The sequence below is a fragment of the Schistocerca americana genome, chromosome 1, assembly GCF_021461395.2.
Source record: "Schistocerca americana isolate TAMUIC-IGC-003095 chromosome 1, iqSchAmer2.1, whole genome shotgun sequence".
Classification (NCBI taxonomy): domain Eukaryota; kingdom Metazoa; phylum Arthropoda; class Insecta; order Orthoptera; family Acrididae; genus Schistocerca; species Schistocerca americana.
In genome coordinates, this window is record NC_060119.1 from 522,965,638 (window position 1) to 522,988,138 (window position 22,501).

Below are 22,501 nucleotides of genomic sequence, written 5' to 3' on the forward strand. Positions count from 1 at the left end.
ATAGCTCAATCTTTACCTACGGTCTGCCTTAACAGTAAATATAATCGGTACAACGTAAAACAGCCAAAGTTGCAAATTTCGTTTTCATTTACTTGGTGACTAGTTTCGGATCGGGACTCACTTTCAAATCATCATACAGGAGATAAAACACCAAAATGGCATTCATGTACGATAGAGTTGTTACCAAATGATAAAGAACACGTCAAAAATACAGTTCGTTTCGTTTCAGGATATGCGAACCACATGGTTAAAATTGTATTTTCGAAAGTATAAGAACCATGTCAAGCTAACAAAAACATACGTAAGTTATAAAAAGCAGCAAATAAACAGTTACACAGTATATAGGTAACAGGCAGTCCACTCCTCCCGTTGCCATAAAGAAACATCGGGAAAGGTGTGCCGTACCAGAATATAGGAAATATCTTTTAAATTTATTACAATATCCTCCAATCACCAAAAATACAACAGTTAATGCAGTAACAGTACAAGTCAAGAATAAAGTTCATGCATTTAAAATTTTTACGAAAACAATGAAATTATTAAAAATCATCGAAAGGTAAAGCAGAGCAGCGTAACATACTATGCATATGACAAATTCGTATTCCATGATGGTAAGTAAAAATCATTAAATGTGAACCGGATAATTCGTATTAAAAGAAAACAATTAGGATATAAAATACCTTCATCACTTCCAACTCTTTACAAGAGAAAAAGCTTCAGCTTAACAAAACTTAGTGAACTGTATGAATACAAAACAATTTTTGACGCTTCCCAGGAAAGAACAGACATTAAATCGCAAAGTTGTCTTTCACAAAGCACTATATACCAAAAATTATGGCCGCTAACGGTAGTAAAATGACACGTAACAGTTTAATCAAACAACGAGAAAGGCGTTCCAGATACACGTGTATATGAAAGGTTATAGCCAAATGGTACCGACCATCCAGGGGAAAGACACCATAAAGACACTAGCGGACATACGGGGGTGGGGGCTGGGCTCGAAAGAGATGGAGACGAGAGAGATAGAATGGGGAGGGGGGAGGATGGAGCTTTGGGAAAAGCGGAGGGAAGCAGTACTCCAGCGCGCTGGAGGTTCGTAAGTAAATATAATTCTCCTTCTTCCAGTAAAGATTTATATGTGCTAAGATTTATATTTCATTCTGAGATATCGACAGTACAAGGCACGCGTCGGCGGCTGAAACAGAAACCGATAGACACACAAAGGTAAGTTTACGCGTGCCACGATGTCTGCCGATACTGTCTCTGCAGACGAGCTGGCAAACAGTAACTCAGTTGCCCTATTCCAAAGTATCTGAATGATAGGAATTTTGCATCATGTCCAGATGTATCCGGATGATCTGAACTTTACGTAACTTAGTGCCATGGTCAAAAGTATCAGAACGATATGAATTTTGCGACATGTTAGCAAGTATCCAAAAAGTGTCAATTTTGAGTTAATTAATGTCAAATTCCGAAGTATTCGAATGATCTGAATTTTCTGTAACTTACATTATGTGATCATAAGTATGCGAACACCCCGAAACATACGTTTTTCATTTTAGGTCCATTGTGCGCCACCTACTGCCAGGTACTCCATATCAGCGAACCCAGTAGTCATTAGACATCTTGAGAGAGCAGAATGGGGAGCTCCGCAGAACTCACGGACTTCGAACGTGGTCAGGTGATTGGGTGTCACTTGTGTCATACGTCTGTACGCGAGATTTCCACACTCCTATATATACCTGGTCCACTTTTTCTGGTGCGATAGTGAAATGGAAACGTGAAGGGACACGTACAGCACAAAAGCGTACAGGCCAACCTCGTCTGTTGACTGACAGTAACAGCCGATATTTGAAGAGCGTCGCAATCTATAATAGGCAGACATCTTCCAGACCATCACACAGGAATTCCAAACTGCATCAAGATCCACTGCAAGTACTATGACAGTTAGGCGGGAGGCGAGAAAACTTGGATTTAATCGTCGAGCCTCTGCTCATAAGCCACACATCTTGCTAGTAAATGCCAAACGACGTCTCGCTTGGCATAAAGAGCGTAATCATTGGACGATTGAAAAACATTGCATGGAGTGACGAATCACGTTACACAATGTGGCGATTTCCCGGTGAACGTCATCTGCTAGCGTGCGTAGTGCAACAGTAAAATTCGGAGGCGGTGGTGTTATGGTGTGGTCGTGTTTTTCATGGAGGGGCTTGCGTCCCTTGTTGTTTTGAGGGACACTATCACAGCACAGGCCTACATTGATGTTTTAAGTACCTTCTTGCTTCTCACTGTTGAAGAGCAATTTGGGGATGGCGACTGCATCTTTCCACACTACCGAGCACCTGTTCATAATGCACGGCCTACAACAATAATATCCTGTAATGGACTTGCTTGCACGGAGTCATGACCTGAATCCTAAAGAATGCCGACTTAGTGGCAGGCCTCACCGACCGAAATTATTCTCAGAGCAGCAGTCCGTGAAGAATGGGCAGCCATTCCCCAAGAAACCATCCAGTACTTGACTGAACGTATGCCGGCAAGAGTGGAAGCTGTCATCAAGACTAAGGGTGGGCCACCACCATACTGAATTCCAGCATTACCGATGGAGGGCGCCACGAACTTGTAAGTCATTTTCAGCCAGGTGTCCGGATACTTTTCATCACATAGTGTAGCATTGTGTTCAAAAGTTGATCGTGCATATTCTGTTAAAGACGTTCATTAGGATCAGATCACAATATAGAAATCACTGATTACTATTTTCAACCTTTTAAACGGATATCTTCAGTTCAGAATATGATGTGTAAATCGAGCGAATAATAACTTCGTTAGGAAAACGTCACCTACAATCGTATCCACAATATGCGTACGTGGAACACTGCAGAAACTTAGTTGCCTTATATGACTTTGAAACGTCCCCTTTTGAACAATTACAAATGACTGTGCTTAAACTGACACACAATATATTGCTAGCGCAACGCAATCTGACTTTCAATAATCCCTACAAAAGAATGGGCCCTGACTAACAGTAAACTATACCTTTCACAAATCACTTACCTCACAAAAATCTTCGCCTCTCAAGCTACCGCAATACAGCGAGCGCCACTACTGCCAGCTAAATAAAAGATTCAAACTAGGGAAGGCACTAACTACTGATAGGCATAGTTAGCAAATGAAAGATATTAATAGAGAACAAACAATGTATTTACCTTGATATCATCATATATAAATATAGCAGTTCATGACAAATTTCAAAACTCCGCCATCTCTCTCCCCACATCCACCACTGCTGGCGGCTCACCTCCAACTGCGCAACGCTACGCGCTGTTCACAGCCAGCTGCCTAACACTACAATGGCGAGTATTACAACAATGCAAAGCAGCCACAGACTGCACACAGCACAGCCAGTGATTTTCATACAGAGGTGGCGTTACCAATAAAAAAACCTAAACAGCCTACTTACAACTTGAAATACAGCCATCATACCCGACCACAGTGACACTCAAAAACCAAGCAGATCAAAATAGCAGCCAGCCTGACAGGTACAGTGTACGTATGCTCACAGGTACATCGCACAGACGTCGTTGCCTATATGACATGAGGTGCAGTAATTTTTGCCTGGCCACACAATCAGAAGTTAACCGGTCAACGTAGTTGCTACTTTTATTCGATTAACTTTGACAGACACTGCGGCCAGGCATAATGACTGTAATTCGTATCATATTCGACAACCACTTTTGGGCAGTGTGTAACATACATACATCGTAAAAAAGACTGTAAGTGATATTTTCTTGAGGATGTTACCATTATAGTAACAAAATGTCTTACTTACTCCATCAATTCAGACAACAGACACCTGTTTGTATTCTCACCTGAAGACGACCGTTTAAGTGGTCGAAACAAGTAATGTGTACTCTTGTATTACAATCATGGCCAAATAAAGATTTTTAACAAAATCTGGAAGGATCAACTGTTAAACATATTGCTAATTTACCCCAAATTCGAATACTTTTGAACATGACGCCAATTTGTGCAAAATTCAGATCATTTACACACAAGCATTTTTGTCGAGTAGTTGAAATACATGTTCGGAGACTGCGAACGTATTGACATACTGTCTCAGTGAAAAGATAGATAAAAGGTGAGGCAGCTACTTGCAGCAAATTATTAATGTTGAGCTATCACAGCTTTGTTCCGACTCACATACACACACACACACACACACACACACACACACACACACACACATTCACATAATCACAACTCTCCAAAAAACTGTATCTCTGTCACCCATTACTACCAATACTTCTATATCTTTCACCTATTGATTACTTGCTATAACTCAGAGATGCTTCTCTTTCTCATTTACTGTTGCAGAATCTGAAGCAGCTGGGAGCACAAAATATTTACAGCAGCAGCAGTGGTCTCCAAAAAGATACCTTACATGATGAAATTCAAGGAAGTGGTCGTTGTCACCTATCAGTAAGACTGCAAAAGACTGAATAGGAACCAGAGTTTTTGGACAAGTAACTGTATTCTGAACAACAAGGATAATGGTGATATCTGAGACCTAAAATAAAACAATGGTCAGGGGGCCGTATTTCGTACGCAACCTTTTTTTTTACTAGTATTTTAATGAAAGTTATCAGCAGTGACAGTTGAAGACGCTCAGCATAATATGTCACCCTTGCTCTGCCAACGATTTTTTCAAAGAGGGTGGTAGAACGGATGGAGGTTCATGGCTGTTGGAGTGGAAACTGCTCCTCAAATACGAAAGAATCAGCAATGATCAATGGATTGTGGATGCAGAACGTAATGTGAACCACTGCATTAATGACAGATATCGTGTGTTGGCAGGGTATGTGACCTGCAACTGAAATAAGTGTCATGAAGGTCTCACCACTTGGCATCATATTCCGAATTAACCCCCATTCGGATCTCTAGAATTGGACTGACAAAGGGGAGGGGAGCACGATAAAAATGTGAAATAACCAGCGATGACGTAACATTCCACGACTTTTTTTTTACTAGTATTTTAATGAAAGTTATCAGCAGTGACAGTTGAAGACGCTCAGCATAATATGTCACCCTTGCTCTGCCAACGATTTTTTCAAAGAGGGTGGTAGAACGGATGGAGGTTCATGGCTGTTGGAGTGGAAACTGCTCCTCAAATACGAAAGAATCAGCAATGATCAATGGATTGTGGATGCAGAACGTAATGTGAACCACTGCATTAATGACAGATATCGTGTGTTGGCAGGGTATGTGACCTGCAACTGAAATAAGTGTCATGAAGGTCTCACCACTTGGCATCATATTCCGAATTAACCCCCATTCGGATCTCTAGAATTGGACTGACAAAGGGGAGGGGAGCACGATAAAAATGTGAAATAACCAGCGATGACGTAACATTCCACGACTGGAGGATGGAGTGTCCAAAGTTTGAAGGTACTAGGAAGCCTAGAGATTTGAAAATGATAAATGCAAAGGCTCAATATAGTACAGTGACGTGGAAAGAAAATACGTATTGTTGCCAGATGAATGAAGAGTACTTCAACAGCAGCAAGAAATACTCTAGTGTGAGTAGGATTCGTTATGAACATGAGAAAAGGGCAGAGAGTGCGCTATTGTGAACATTCCAGTGAGATGTCTGTTTTCACTAAAACCTACAGGAAACCAACGTCGACAACAGTAATTCAAGTATGCATGTGACGGACACAGACGCTGGGACGTCAAAGAAAGACAAAGGGGTTGGTGACGCCACTACAACACTGTTTGAGTGTACGACTCACTAAAAGGAAATCGGCTGACAGGCAAACGGAAGTAGACTGTAGTCCTCCATCCAAAGCAGAGCCTGAATTTCGCACCTTCCAAACTCTAGCTGTTTATCCCTGTTTTCGTGTTCGGGGACAACTATTTGGCGACACACACAAGATGGAATTGGTGTAAAGTGGCGTAATGCCTATCTGATATGTTAAGGAGAGTTGTTACGAGTTGTCCTCAGAGAAGAGATGGTATTTTTGACAGAGATTACGTTCAGTAGCAACTTTGTGTAAAGAAAGAATGTTGTGGGCTACATTAATTAATAAAGAATAGACGATAAGCTTTGACGTACTATCACGACAGCGGTATGAGATCCGTGCTTCAGCTCTTCTGTTTTACTACTCATCAAATGTCATAATTAGAAAATGGACATTATCCTACATTCAGAACGTATCACACGGTGGATGCAGTACTCACACTCACTTCGCCGAAGTAACCCCTATTTTAACACGCATTGCACCACCTGCCCATAAAATCATGTCAGCAGAAATCATACATCGACAATTATATGAATGTTAATATTGTCATAAATGCTATTTGCCACGAATTTCCACTGTAGTAATGGCATTGACAGTGCGTCAGATGCCAACTGCACTTGAGTGAGAGTGGTTCAACTCGTCAAATGCATAATGTTACATACATGAAATCAGCCACCGGTATACATCATTAAATAACGTCATGCAGCGATTTCGTCACTATGGAATAAATTTTATTCTACCAAAGCGATCGCTGATACATCAGTACTGCTGCAGCTACAAAATCACATTGAATTTCTATTTTTCGCAGTAAAGAACTGGAGATGACGCACATAAGTAACTCGTAACACTTAACTATAACAGTTGTTCTGTAGAAAGTCTTTGAATTCCTCACATTCATCATGAGCAATATATCAAGTGTCAACCCTAAGAGTCGTTAAGCATATTTTCTCTGATGTTACGGCAGATAATTGCTGTATCGTTTTTGCAGTGTGCAGCTGGATACAGCCAAAACAAATACTGCTCATTATTTTTTTTTCCACGTGATACTCAGTGTCAAAGGAAAGTGCTGGTTTGTTTCCTGTTACAAACAAAATGATGTTTAAAGCAGAATGTTACGTGCCCATTTGATAGTGCGGTAAAAAATTAATCTAATGTGATGTTCGTTTCTTCTAGATATATTATAAGGGACAACAATACACGAAGAGTAACCAGTTCTCCAGGAGCGCAGCATTGCCTTGGCCTGCACTGATTTCTACAGCCTTGCAGCAGCACTGCTTTGTCGCTGCTGGAAGATTGGTTGTACATCGTGCTTTAGTGTCCTTGTCAGTACATTTAGATAAAAGGAATATCGCACTAGGTAGAGTAGAGAAAGAAAAATAACCAGTACTCTAGAAGCGATGGAGAAACACTGCTGCATTGCGTTGGCAGTCATCACGGGCCAGGGCGGAGCTGTTCTACATTCAGATAAAACGGATATGGCACCATGGACAGTAAAGCACGAAAAATAACCAGTACTCCAGCGGCAACAAAGTAGTGCTTCTGCAAGAAGGTAACAGTCAGCGTGGCCAGGGTGGTGCTGTGCTGCAGGAGAACTGGCTATTCTTCATCTTTTCTCTCTCCCTGTTAGTACATTTACATAAATCGAACGTCGCATTAGTCTAATTTTATCCACTCTATCAAATAAACCCATAAAATTCTGCTTTAAACATCATTTTATTGTAACAGAAAACATACCAACACTTTCCGTCGACCTTGGGCGTCGCATGAAAGACGTGGTGAGCAGTTTAGTATGATGTTATTCTAGTTACATACTGCAAAACCGAAGTGAAAGTAGCAATCAAATAATCAGAGAAAATCCGTTTGCCGATTCCTAGGAGTGACACCCTGTATGTGATGATGATTATGATGGTGATAGTGAGTGGAATTTCCAAGGCACTCGACAAACTGGTTTTTAGTAATTGTTATCCTCATAATCAACGAACCAACACTGGATTTTTCCGAGTAATGTAAGACAGCGTCAATTCAAAAACTGTGACATCGTTACATGAAATGTTCGAGTGAACTGAGAGTTTTTGTAGACGGAGCTGAAGGTTAAGCAGCAGGAGTAAATGAGCGGATGAAAACGTCTCTCATACAACAGTCATACATCTTTACCTCCAACACCAGGAGAGGATACTGTAAAGAAGTAAACAAGTATGGGTGACAAGGACGAATTACGTTTAGACAGATAATAAGTGCAGGAGTTGAAGTTTGAGGTTCATACGTGAGCAAATGTGGAGCTGGCTGAATACTCTTGTAGGGTAAAACAAACGACAGCCGGTATCACGTTGTCAGAGCCGTCCCATAAGTGGACTACTGAAATCAGAACCTTAGATTCCCAGTTGGAAGGTTAAAATGCAGGCTGCTGTCGTTACATCATTCACTAAGATATGTCGAAGTGACTGCTCGAGATGTGATCTATGCCTTAGTTCTATTGAGACTGGACGTGTGTGGGTCGCGCAAAAGATACATTTGAGAGAGTCCTCTTACCCTTATTCGTAGCAGTATCCGAGGAAGATACGAGCGACAAAGATGCGAAACTATACTGCAGATTTTCCTTGATAGGGAAAAGTGACGTTCTGCGTTTATTGGTGTTCGCAGTTTTTTAGTCGAATACTTTTCATCCATTCCTTTTCCACTTTTGTAAAATAATGCGACTTAAGTGCATGCGTAAGTGAGCTTTCGGAATTTATGTTGACCACAAGTTCTTTGAAATGGCTTCCTGAGCTAATGCATTTGTTTGGTCATTGCCAGGAATGCCCATGTCTTTCGGTTCTCACAGGGAAACCAAGGAGTTCTCTGTATTGTGGGGGTCATACAAAAATTTGTGAATAGTGGAGACTCGTAGGTGAGTCATCTTCAGTTACCACTAAACTAATGATAGAGACCTTGCACTGGAAAACATTTTTGTCAGATTGATATTTTATACGTGAGAGGCTCTGTGTGTTCACTAATTATCCTGTGCAGGTATTACGTACAGTGGGAATAAAGTGCTGTTCATAAAAAAAATTTAGTCGATAAAGCACAGCCGACTTTCTCATCCTTCTTAGTGCTAGCGGTATATATGACACAAAAGGTTACGAAGTTGGGGATGACTGAATGAAATCTACCTCAAAAATATTAAAGTCTGTGTGAGCCTAGGTTTGACATCGGAGATCTCATGGACAACATACGATACAAGCAAAAGTCGCATGTGGTGCGGCAGCTGCAGTCTATAGATGCTGGCAGGCCTATCTGTCGGGGGTCGATATTGATGCGGAGGTTGTAGGCGCCTACTTCTCTCTGCAACAGCTCGTCGTACGTCATGTTGAAGGTTACTTTTTTCTGCGCCTCAACATTGACCGACACACGTACCACGTTGGAGTCGCGTGCGCTGCAACATTCAACAATTACATTACACTAATGAAGTAAAAATACCGTCACACACACACACACACACACACACACACACAGGCACACACACAGGCACACAAACGCATACAAAGGCCCTGTTAGGACAGATATGAGTAATAATCGACTCGTTTGACTATTAACTTCTTCCTCAAAAGTTCTCGAAAAGGTGAAGGACTTAAGACTGGATGAGCATATCTATAAATGTATAATTCCGCCTCTGATATCCAGATGGGCCTCTCCGCTGAATGGCATCAACCACCTCATTGGCCCTCTGAATAACAAAATTTCCTCTACCAGGATTTATTTAACTCTCTACTCTATACTTTGTACATAAAGTTCGGAGAAACTTAAAGTTTACTGTTTTCGTGTTCAAATGAATACACGGTTCACTTGATTCGTCGCTAATAAGAACCAGGGCTCTTGTTATGTAGTTAGGCAGCTTTGATGAAGCTTCTGAACGGTAAAACTTACTATTAGTGCGCTTCGTTTATTCCAATCCAAGATCATAATGACAAAGTCTGCTAAAATACGGGATTGACTATTACATGTCCCAAACCCACGCATATTATAATATAGTATGTAATAGTATAAAAAGGCTGAAGGTAAATAACAGTAAGTTGAAGAGTTACAAAAATTCTATTAGTTTTATACATTCTATAGTGATAATCTTATTATACAGGGTGATTCAAAAAGAATACCACAACTTTAGGAATTTAAAACTCTGCAACGACAAAAGGCAGAGTTAAGCACTATCTGTCGGCGAATTAAGGGAGCTATAAAGTTTCATTTAGTTGTACATTTGTTCGCTTGAGGCGCTGTTGACTAGGCGTCAGCGTCAGTTCATGCTAAGATGGCGACCGCTCAACAGAAAGCTTTTTGTGTTATTGAGTACGGCAGAAGTGAATCGACGACAGTTGTGCAGCGTGCATTTCGAACGAAGTATGGTGTTAAACCTCCTGATAGGTGGTGTATTATGGTATAAACAGACTTATGAAGTTCTAAGTTAATATAATGAGGCACCATTTGAATTGTTTTTGCGTAAATAATGAGATATTTGGGTGAGGGACTAAATCCTGTAGTAATGAAATTACATCTCAGTAGTGTAAGAGTGTAAAATGAATAGAGTGAATAGAGTGACTCTAATAGTAGTTTTCCATCAGAAAGTAAAAAAAAATTCATAAATATTTTCACCTTGAGCAATAGTTAAAGAAAACATCTCTTAGTTGTTTCAATGGATCGAATAATGAAAATTTTTATTAGAATAATAACACGTCCACGCTTTAGTACATTAGAGAGAAACAAAGTGAAACTATTCTTGTTTTAAAAGTTTTGTTAACTATTGCAAAGTGTTAACAGTTTGTTTACGTAAAATTCAGGAAGAGTGAAGAAAAGTTACTAGAATCTGATAATGACTATAGAGAGATAGTTCAAGTAGTAATAGCTTTTGAAAGTAAATTCTAGTAAGATAGAGGTTATCTTGAAATGAAGTGTTCAGTATAAAAAGTGTGTGCCTTAGTAACTAAGTATTTTAGTATTTAAGTTTGTTGGTTATGGAAAGTGCTTTTCTAAAGGTCCCCCCGGCAAATTTTTTAAGCTTCCTTAAAGTTCCTCTTGGGCTTTTTCTCTTTTAAAAATGTAATGTATAAGGGTGTAGAAGTCAAATAACGTCACTGTGTGGACAAAAGTAGTTTACGCGATGTAATATTTATTCGAAGAAGCTACTTAAACGTAGCAAGAGAGTGGGCAAAATTCATACTTCTGCTTTCCCCATACTTCACTGTTTCACTGCATGGATAGGATGTCAACCGTTCGTACATATTCTAAACCACTAAATGAAATTGTAACTGCGTTGACCTAGCTTCAATATAATAAACTACTGGCCAATAAAATTGGTACACCAAAGAGAAATGCAGATGATAAACGGGTATTCATTGCACAAATATACTGGAACTGACATGTGATTATATTTTCAGGCAATTTGGGTGCATAGATCCTGAGAAATGAGTATCCAGAACAACGACCTATGGCCGTAATAACGGCCTTGATACGCCTGGGCATTGAGTCAAACAGAGCTTGGATAGTGTGTACAGGTACAGCTGCATATGCATCTTCAACACGATACCACAGTTCATCAAGAGTAGTGACTGGCGTATTGTGACGAGCCAGTTGCTCGGCCACCACTGACTAGAGGTTTTCGGTTGGAGAGAGATCTGGAGAACATGCTGGTCAGGGCAGCAGTCGAACATTTTCTGTATCCAGAAAGGCCCGTACAGAGCTTGCAACATGCGGTCGTGCTTTATCCTGCTGAAATGTAGGGTTTTGCAGGGATCGAATGAAGGGTATTGCCACGGGTCGTAACACATCTGAAATGTAACGTCCACTGTTCAAAGTGCCGGCAATGCGAACAAGAGATGACCGAGACGTGTAACCAATAGCACCCCATAGCATCATGCCAGGTGATACGCCAGTGTGCGATGTCACCAACCACGGATGAGACCGTCATGATGCTGTAAACAGAAACTGGATTCATCCGAAAAAATGACGTTTCGCCATTCGTGCACCCGGGTTCGTCGTTGAGTACACCTTCTGTGATGCAGCGTCAAGGGTAACCGTAGCCATGGTCTCCAAGCTGAGAGTCCATGTTGCTGCAAACGTCATCGAAGTGTTCGCGCAGATGGTTGTTGTCATGAAAACGTCCCCATCTGTTGACTCAGGGATCAAGACGTAGCTGCACGATCCGTTATAGCCATGCGGATAAGATGCCTGTCATCTCGACTGTTAGTGATACGAAGCCGTTGGGATCAAGCACGGCGTTCCGTATTACCCTCCTGAACCCACCTATTCCATATTCTGCTAACAGTCATTGGATCTCGACCAACGCGAGCAGCAATGTCGCGATACGATAAACCGCAATCGCGATAGGCTACAATCCGACCTTTGTCAAAGTCGGAAACGTGATGGTATGCATTTCTCCTCCTTACACGAGGCATTTCAACAACGTTTCACCAGGGTACGCTCGTCAACTGCTGTTTGTGTATGAGAAATCGGTTGGAAACTTTCCTCATGTCAGCAGGTTGTAGGTGTCGCCACCGGCGCCAACCTTGTGTGAATGCTGTGTAGCAATTTTAATGGCCAATAGTGTACTATTCATACTGTGTTTCTTTCTAACACCAGGATAAGGTTTTAGGAAAAGAATTGAATAGTTTTACTTTTCCGTTAGACACGACACACGGTCAAAGCCTGTAAAAAGGACAACTGTATTGATTAGCTTTTCCTATTAACAGGACTATCCTCCCACGGTGTACTTTATTTGGAAACTAAACTAACTTTCGTAAGAGGGTTGTAAGTGACAACATACACACATGGTTTTCTGTTGTGTTAGTAAAAGCATACTACACTACAACAGTAGTGGTAGGGTTGTAATGCCACCAGGGAACTTCTATTAGGACCCTCATTTAGAATGTGGCTCACTGAGTATCACCACTATCACTTGTATCTTTCTCGCTAGAGCCTCACTTGTGCATGTTGTATTTGCATATACGGTAATCGTTTAGTAAGTAATGCAACACATTCTTTTATTTCTGTAAGCCGGTTGGTCTTATTTAAGGTTTCATCTCACTATATTATTTACAATTCCTTAGGCGACAAAGCTCAATTTTTTAAAATAATCTCCGTCCATGAGGCCACTTTACTGGTAGACATCGCAGACAACGTCTTGTCTCGTCAATAATGTCTCCATCGCCACTTGCTGTCTCCCGTGGAATGCATCCTTCAGGGAGCCAAACGGATGGAAGTCGAAGGTGTGTGATTTGAGCTGTACTGTAGGTGAGGAAGAACAGTTCACTGAAATTTTGTGAGTTCCTCTTAGGTGTCAGCACTGCCAACAGAGACGTCCAGTTGTGCAGGAACGTGTTTCATTGTGATCCGTCCTAGTATGAGAGCATCCGGACGTTCCAGCATTGCAGGAGTAACAGCTGTGCGCGGCCGGTCCGCACGTGACTTTCTACGATCCTGCTGCCATGATGACAAACACCTCGTCAGACAGCTCATTGGGCTTTTGTTCATTGTCAGGTCTCCGCAGACATTCTACAAGCGTCTATGAATGTTGAGATGTTCTGATTTTCCACGAAACGAAACTGAATGACAGCTCACTGATGGGAACTCACCACCGTTAGAGACACTATTCTTAATGTTATGTGTAGCTCTGCGCCCATGGAAACCTCATGAAGCTATAGAGGCTGAAGAGGGAATATTCCTTGATGTTCCACAAAAAACTCCACATTTATAAACCGAAACTGATCGAGGAAAAGAGTGTTGCATTACTAACTCAACGCCCCTCGTACCTTCGCCAGTCTAGAATCTGTTGAGTCCACATCATAGAATGATGACGACATGGAACTTGAACGTCAGGTTGGCAGTAACCTCGTGGTGACGGATTTTAATGGCTTACCACTCAGCGTCTCGGCGGAACCCAGTGGAGAGCACTTGGACTCCTTCATACTATGGTACTCGGGATATCAGGCTTTTCTAGGCGGTGGAGTAAATACTCATGATCTATTTTTGGAAACCTGCTGGTAAAGGTTGCAGAGGAGGTGAGCTGGACAGATGTTCAGTGGTATTGGCAGCGAGCTTTCAGCTGTAGATCTGACTGTGCCACTAATGTTTCTCATAGATGAACGTTTCTTCATATGAACGTTGCGGAGCCAAGTTGGTGCGTAAAATTCTGCTGTACAGTGTACTAACGCAAGGTATGCTCCACGGAGAACTGGTGTACACTATGTGATCAAAAAAATCCGGAAATCCGAAAAAACATACATTTTTCTTATTAGGTGCTTTGTGCTTCCACTTACTGCCATGTACGGCGTATCAGGGACATCAATAGTCATTAGACATAGTGAAAGAGCAGAATGAGGCGCTCCGCAGATGTCACCGACTTCGAACGTGGGCAGCTGATTGGGTGTCACTTGTGTCAGATGTCTGTATGCGAGATCTCCACACTCCTAAACATCACTAGGTCTACTATTTTCGTTGTGATAGTGAAGTGTAAACGTGAAGGGACGCGTATAGGACAAAGGCGTACAGGCCGACCTCGTCTGTTGACTGACAGAGACCGCAGACACACCATCACATAGGAATTCCATACTGCATCAGGATCCACTGCAAGTAGTATGGCAGTTAGGCGGGAGGTGAGAAAACTTGGATATCATGGTCGAGGGGCTGCTCATCTGCCACACATCACGCCGGTAAATGCCAAACGACGCCTCGCTTGGTGTAAGAAGCGTAAAAATTAGACGTCTGAACAGTGGAAAAGCGTCGAGTGAAGCGAAAATTAACGGTACACACTGTGGCGATCCGATGGCAGGGTGTGGGTATGGCGAATGCCGGTTGTAATGCCAACGGTAAAATTCAGAGGCGGTAGTGTCATCGTGCGGTTTTGTTTTTCATGAAGGGGCTTGACCCGTTGTTGTTTTGCGTGGCACTATCACAGCACAGACCTACATTGATGTTTTAAGCACCTTCTTGCTTCCCACTGCTGAAGAGCAATTCGAGGATGGAGATTGCATCTTTCAACACAATGGAACACCTGTTCATAATGCATGGCCTGTCGCGGAGTGGTAATATGACAACAACATCCATGTAATGGACTGACATGCACAGAGTCCTGACGTGAATCCTGTAGAGCACCTTTGGGATGTTTTGGAACGTCGACTTCGTGCCTGGCCCCACAGACTGATATCGATAACTCTCTTCTGTGCAGCACTCCTTGAGAATGGGCTGCCATTCCCCAAGAAACCTTTCAGCACCTGATTGAAAGTATGCTTTCGAGAGTGGAAGCTGTCATCAAGGTGGGTCAACACCATACTGAATTCCAGCATTATCGATGGAGGGCGCCGCGAACTTTTAATTCATTTTCAGCCATGTGTTCGAATTCGTTTGGTCACAGTGTATTTGCTCCTCATGTACTACCTGGCAGCATCCTCACTTGGTTTACTGGTATTTACGCCTTCTCAGATGTAATGTGAAGGGGTTTATGATATGTAAGCTTTCTGTCTAATGTGACAAAAAGGCAGTTTGGCTTATCGTTTGATTTGGCTACATGAAGAGGACGAAACTACTGGCTGGTAATTTGCTGATGCTGGATTATGAAAGAGGTGGAAATAAGATACTCCTGTATTAGAAACATTACAACTAAGCCACCATGTTTTAAAACATTAATAAAGTGTATTGATCTGTTTTTCATGTGTTCTTCACGTTCAGAAAGTCTTCCCCGGACATGAAACAGCAAGGTCATCTGCATACTGGAATTTCCTGCAGTTCAATTCGGCAGGTTGGCGGTAATAGCAACGGGATAAGAATAAAGGCTTACAACTCATCACTGAATACGTGCCCTCTGCTATTCTTTTCACTTTGGTGTACATGGATGCTTAACATATTGATTGAGACGCTATCTGAAGTCTTACAAGGTACTCTTTTCAGAAATTTCGATATTAGATCCTCACGCTACACATTGCTATAAGCTGCTGACGGATCACAGATAACTACTCGAGTACTGAGTTTATCAAGCAAACAGTGATAATACTTTTATAGATACAAGAAATGTTAATTTTTATAAGATACCACAGTCTACTGAATTTTAAATAGGTTTTTAACATGAGGAAGTGAGCTTATAATCAAGAGCGAGTAGTTTAAACATTTGTAGCTGGAGTGTCATTAGTGTACTCTAGGCAATAAATCAAATTGAAATCTTAAGAGCTGTCGGTCTGACCGACCGAAGAAAGAGAATGTTTTGTACGAGAGTCCGTGACAGCTACGAGAGAAAGGTATCTTGTTTGCGTTTGTTTTACGAACTTAGCTGTGTGGTGGAACACACTATACGGAGAACTGCCAAGAGCTGCTGATAAAGATTTCTATATTATTGAGTCAGGTTCCTCCACAGGCCATCACTATGTTTGATGAATATTTTCAACAGCATACAAGGATGACATTACGCAGACCTGAATCGGCATTATGTAGAGTGCTTCCTCTCGTATCCCTGAAAGCTGGTTCTTGCTGTAACATGAAGGATTCTATCCTAAATTTTTGCTACTGTCGATGTAATCTATACATGTATTTGTCAACAATGACGAAACATGTATTTTACATCATTTGACACTGTTTAATTTATATCGTCTTGTATAATGTTGTAAATTATTTTTATGAATCGAAACCGGCTGTGTAATATAGAAATTATCATCAGCTGCTCTTGGCAGTGACTCATGACGTTTTGAAATGTTTACGAGCTGTGTGGCACCAACTTCTGGTAATGTAAGTATCGGCAGGTAGTTCGAATTCCAGAATTGGATATCTTACTGGGAAAAGTATTAATGATTTCTGTCTAAATTGACCTCTAGGCCATGACCACAACACATCAGCCTGACCTTTTCCGTGGTGGAGCGAATAGAGGAAGAACAAAAAGTAATAGCAACACAATCGTTAAAGATACGTTATCTCGACAGTGAGACGATTAAATGGGTTAATGTACTTAATGACTAACAGACACACGAAAAGTTATGACTCATAAGATGCTTGTCGGTGACAAGAAGTATAACCGACCAATACTTCGAGTTTGCGACTCCTGACAAGGTTTCGTACACTCCAACGGAAATGTATCAAATTCGCACTCATATGACGATGAAATGTCTTCACGGAATCATAGGATGACATTTATTTGTATAGAGCCTATTCCGTGCGCATGCTGTATTAACAGAATATGGAAGAGAAACGTTTGGACTTTCAGTGCTTCAAAACCGAAAAAATAAATAAATGAATCCTGCGCTTCTTTTAGTATCAAATATGTAAGAGAACATCCATTTGAAGTTAGAGTCACTAGGTTCATTAGATATAAAGTATTAACTAATCTGAAAAATGGAACGCCTGAATCTGTGTGGTCGTCGGAGATCGTAAACTCGCTGTTACCTGTCCACACAGCGTCCTAAATGCAGGAACACTCCGCACAGTGTTAAATATTTTTCTAGTCACGGGTGAGCAGGACGATTACAAAAAGAACGTACGATCGAAATTACTATTGCTCGTATGGCCATCCCGTAGAATAAAAATGTAAATTACTTTTCGAGGCTTTTCCTCGTGGTCTGTTTACGACACTTACTGGCATTTATGACTTTTTCGACCATTTTCTTTTTCTGTGGAGTGCTTGCATCATAAGTCTCGTCTTTCCCATTCTTATTAGGACGACTCGGGAGATGCGTGCTATTTATTTTTTATTCATGCAGGAAGAAACTCCACGTTCTGCAGACGAAAATCAGTAAAATCAATCATCAGAGAAACTTTTTATTGAAACCGACCGTACAGAAAATATAGGTAGTGAGAACACTGAAATATTTTTTCGCAACTGCCAGAGAGTTCCAAGTCCCAGAGTTCACGTTACTTATAGAAAAAGTCGCTTCCCCATTCTGATGGTGTCTATGACTTGGTTGAAACCGAAGTTTGAAGTGAAGGATACTTTATGACAACATCAGAAAGCGATTTCCCTTTGGGGTTGATGTTCATAGCAAAGTAATTACTTTACTTCATATTAACTACATACTTCTTCATACTTATTGTAGGTCTAGGACTAGCTAAATAAATCGACTGCAATTACACATGGGCTAAAGAAACTGGCATAGGCAGACTTTGATAGTCTATTTGTAGTTTCTACGGTAGCCATATTCAGATACAGACGCCGCAGGGTCATTTGAACACAGCCTAAGCCGGATAGCACTGAAATAAACTGGATGTAAAGTAATAATAAGGGTGTCTTTAACGTGTCTGATATCGACTGCGAAAATTACTTCTACGTTAGCGAAGGCATGGACTAAATAATACTAAGAGCATTATCACACAACTGCCACGCATAACTACTCCAGAACCGACAGGAAAAAGAAATGAGTCAGACCTCCTCGCTACAAACGGATAAAAGCTAATCAAGTTTATTTATCATGTAAGAAATTTTAAAAAATGGCTCTGAGCACTATGGGACTTCACATCGGAGGTGATCAGTCCCCTAGAACTACTTAAACGTAACTACCCTAAGGACATCACAAACATCCATGCCTGAGGCAGGATTCGACCCTCGACCGTAGCAGCAGCGCTATTCCTGACTGAAGCCCTTAGAACCGCTCGGCGACAGGGGCTGGCGAAAAAAATTCCTAAGAAGTTTTGGTCTTGTCGAAGCTCTCTGCACAATCACGTTCTGATCATAATGACATTGGAAACGAGGATGGTACAGACGGGGCAGACATACGATACGTGATTTTCTGGAAATGTTCCAATGACGCCGATTTCACTCTTGTTCCTCCTTGAACCCTTGAACAAACATCAGAATTACATATATCCGAATTAGTGACCAGGGTACAGAAAAACAGCTGAAATGACCCAACGAAAGCCACTTGACAGGACACCAAAAACATTCCGTATAGTAGGTGCAGGAGTACAAGATGGTCTTACACTAAGGTGACACAAGTCATGGGATAGCGATTAGTACATATACAGATGGCGGTAGCATTGCGTTCAGAAAGTACAAAAAGAGAATGCATTGGTGGAGCTGTCATCTGTACTCAGATGATTCGAGTGAAAAGGTTTCCGATGTTATTAAGGCCGCACGTCGGAATTTAACAAACATTGTGAACGGAATGGTAGACACAGCTGGACGCATGGGACATTCCGTTTCGAAAATCGTTAGGGAAATCATACTGCGCGATTCCTAGTATCAAGAGTGTACCGAGAATGCCAAATTTCAGGCATTACCTCTCACTATGGACAACGCTTAGACCGACGGCCTTTACTTAAAAACAGAACAGCGGCCTTTGCGTAGTGTTGTCAGTGCAAACAGACAAGCAACACTTTGTGAAATAGCCAAAGAAATCAACGTCAGACTACGAAAAAAGTATTTGTTATAACAGCGTGGTGAAAAGTTGCGTTAACGTACTGTCCCAGCGGACAACCTTTGCTAACAGCACTACATTGCCTATAGCGCCTTTCATGAGCTCGTGAACGTACGGGTTGGATCCTAGGTGATTGGAAAACCATGACCTACTCAGATGAGTTCTGATTTCAGTTGGGAAGAGCTGATGGTAGGGTTCGAATGTGGCCAGACCCCACGAAGCTATGGGCACACGTTGTTAACAAGACACTGTGCAAGCTGGTGGTGTCTCCATAATAGTGAGGGCTGCGTTTACGCAGCATGGAATGAGTCCTCGAGTCCAATTTGATTGGTAACGGTTATGTTTGGCTACTTGAAGACAGTTTACTGCACTGACTGACTTCATGTTCGCAATCAATTATTAGGTGTGGCAATGCGCCACCTCATCAAGCCACAGTTGTTTGCGATTAGTTTGCAGGAGGTTTTGGACAAATTGAGTGTATGGTCTTGACTCCCAGATCATCCGATATGAATCCCATAGAACATCTATGGGCGCTTCAGTCCGGAACCGCGCTGCTGCTACGGTCGCAGGTTCGAGTCCTGTCTCGGGCATGGATATGTGTGATGTCCGTAAGTTACTTAGATTTAAGTAGTTCTAAGTCTAGGGGACGGATGACCCGAGATATTAAGTCCCATAATGTTTGGAGCCACTTGAACATTTATGGGACATACTCGAGGCGGCAGTTCATGCACAAAATCCTGCACCTTCAACACTTTCGCAAATATTGAGGGATGTATAGACAGCAAAGCTCAATATTTCTAAAGTGGACGATGCCACTTCGAGTTGCTGCATTACGCCAGGAAGAAGGAGGTGTGATGCGTATTAGGAAGCATTCCACGACTTCTGTCACTTCAATGTAAAGCAGCAGTACACCGTAATCGATGGAGGAACGAACTGTTGCACACGATTAGGAAAACGTGCAACGCATTCCCGTTTCCCGTCAAAACGACGCACAAAATCCAACTACCACATCATTTACATCGGTCTGTGTAGAATATTGGAACATGTTTTACGCTCAGTTATTATGACAGTTCTGGAGGCCCCATATCTACTCTGCAAGAATGAGCGTGTGTTCCGAAAACAACGGTCATGTGAAACTCAGGTCGCTCTGTTCGTCCACGAGATGCAGTAAACAGTAGATACCCGCGACTAGGTTGATGCCGTGTAACTTTATTTCCGGAAGCTGTTCGATACAGTTCCGCACTGCCGACTAATGAACAAAACACGAGCGTATGGAGTATCAGACTAGGTGTGCGACAACATGAAAGATTTTCTAGAAAGGAGAACACAGTGTGTCACCTGCATGGGAATAAATATTCAGACGTCAAAGTAACTCCTGGTGTGCCCCGAGAGAGTATTATTAGTGAATTACTTTCCACAATATACATATAAATCACCTAGTGTATGATATCAGAATTAGGATGAGCTTTTCGCGGATGGCGCTGATGTAAATAGAACGGTTTCATAGCCAGAAATGTGTAACGAAACGAAGGAAGACATGAAGAGAATTGACGCATGGTGCAGGGAGTGGCAATTGAGTCTCGCCGTAAACGAAAATGTAAATGAGTGCACAGAAACAGGCATATAGACCCATTATTCTATGATTGCATGACTGAAACGCAATAAATGATAGCAGTCACGAAGCAATTTAAAGGGAAACGACCACATTAAACTAATCACAGGTAAGGTGGTTGTCATACTGAGGTTCTGAGGGGAATGTAAATCAAATGAAGCAGTCCACCCACAAAGACGGTAGTTTACAGAACCCTCGTTCCACCAATAGTTGAATACTGGTCATCTGTCTGTCATCCGTAGAAGACAGAATTCATGTAGGAAATGAAGAGGACCCAAAGAAGAGCAGCGCGTTTCGTAATAAGTTCATATAACAAGCACGAAAGCGTCATGTAGATGCTCGGAAAACTCAAGTGGCAGACGCTGCAATAAATTTTCAAATTTGTGTGAATTCCTAAGAGACCAAACTGCTGAAGTCATCGGCCCCTAGACTTACGCACTACTTAAACTAACTTATGCGAAGAACAACACACACCCATGCCTGAGGGAGGACTCGGACCTCGGGCGGGAGGGACCACGCAATCCGAGACATGGCGCCTTAAACAGCGCGGCCATCCCGCGCGGCTATGCTGCAATAGAGGCGATAAGCATCATGGTGTCATTTACTGTAAGAGGTTCGAGACCATACGTCCCTAGAACAGTTTTAAGGCTACTAGTTATTTTTGGTGTTCAGTGATGGTGATGTGAGCTCTCTTTTTATTCGAAGTCTCGTACTTTATATTTGTACATAGGATATTTTACAAACAGAAGTCTTCAGCAGTCGACATAATATACCATAGAGATTCTGAGTACAAGTGACGTGATCTTTCCTAGTCAGTAGCATTGTCGTTGCCAGTGTAGCTTTCAGAGAAAGGAAAGCGAGAGAGTCGCGTGCTGGTGACGCTACTGAGAGGTCTGGAAATAACTAGCAGTGCACAAGAGACGCCAATGCAGAGTATGTTCCGTTGTGCAAATAGGACTTTGGAAGAAATGGTTTGAAAAGTATGAAGTTATCAAGTTAATGTTGTCGTTGCATTGCTTGCTAGAGCTTAATGTTACTTGTGTTTAAGATAGGCAAATTTATAAGCACAATTTTTCTTTGTTTCTGGTGAGTTAGTGTGATTGTCGAAAATTGATTAAGAGTTAATTATCTGCTTACGTGGCTTGCACTCAGAGCTGTCGATTGGTCACTACTTTATCATTTCAATAATTTATTTCATGGAAGAGTTAAATTGTTTTTATAATAAGTGACAGTTGTAAAGATTGTAGTAACTGTTAAGGAAACAGAATTTCACGATTCAGTTTTTGAATACAGCACAGTTCTTGAATATTCGCTTTTCAGTCATTCAGTAACTCTGTATCGTTGCACAGTGTCATTACAGAAATTTTTTTTGTGATACTGTGTCGCCACATTGCACTGAGCGGAAGAGTCACTCAAAGTAAAGCATGATGTGCTTAGCATAGCTGTTTTTCCTTGCATTACACTTTTCTTTAGCTGGTTCTCTGCGGTGCTTTTTTTAACATTCAGTACTTCCGAGCTGTAGCGAGTTTCTGTTGCCACATGGTAACTTTGTCAGACAATCTAATTCTTATGCTTCAGTGTTACATATGCTTGTGCGTAGGTGCATGCGATCGCTCGTGGCTCGTGTGTGTGTGTGTGTGTGTGACTGTGTGTGTGTGTGTGTGTGTGTATGCGTGTGTGCGTGTGTGTGTGTGTGTGTGTGTATGTGTGCGCGTGTGCGTGTGTGTTTGTCTGTGTTT

General features: G+C 41.7%; 1 protein-coding gene across 1 annotated transcript in view; it reads right to left on the bottom strand.

Annotated features, from left to right (window-relative positions):
* LOC124570417 (inter-alpha-trypsin inhibitor heavy chain H4-like) overlaps nucleotides 1–22,501 on the bottom strand; it is a 167,050-nt gene that overhangs the window by 123,472 nt on the left and 21,077 nt on the right. Inside the window, exon 2 of the mRNA XM_047131107.1 lies at nucleotides 9,114–9,210. Within this exon, the coding sequence (XP_046987063.1) occupies nucleotides 9,114–9,210 (97 nt within the window). The remainder of the gene's footprint in view (nucleotides 1–9,113; nucleotides 9,211–22,501) is intronic.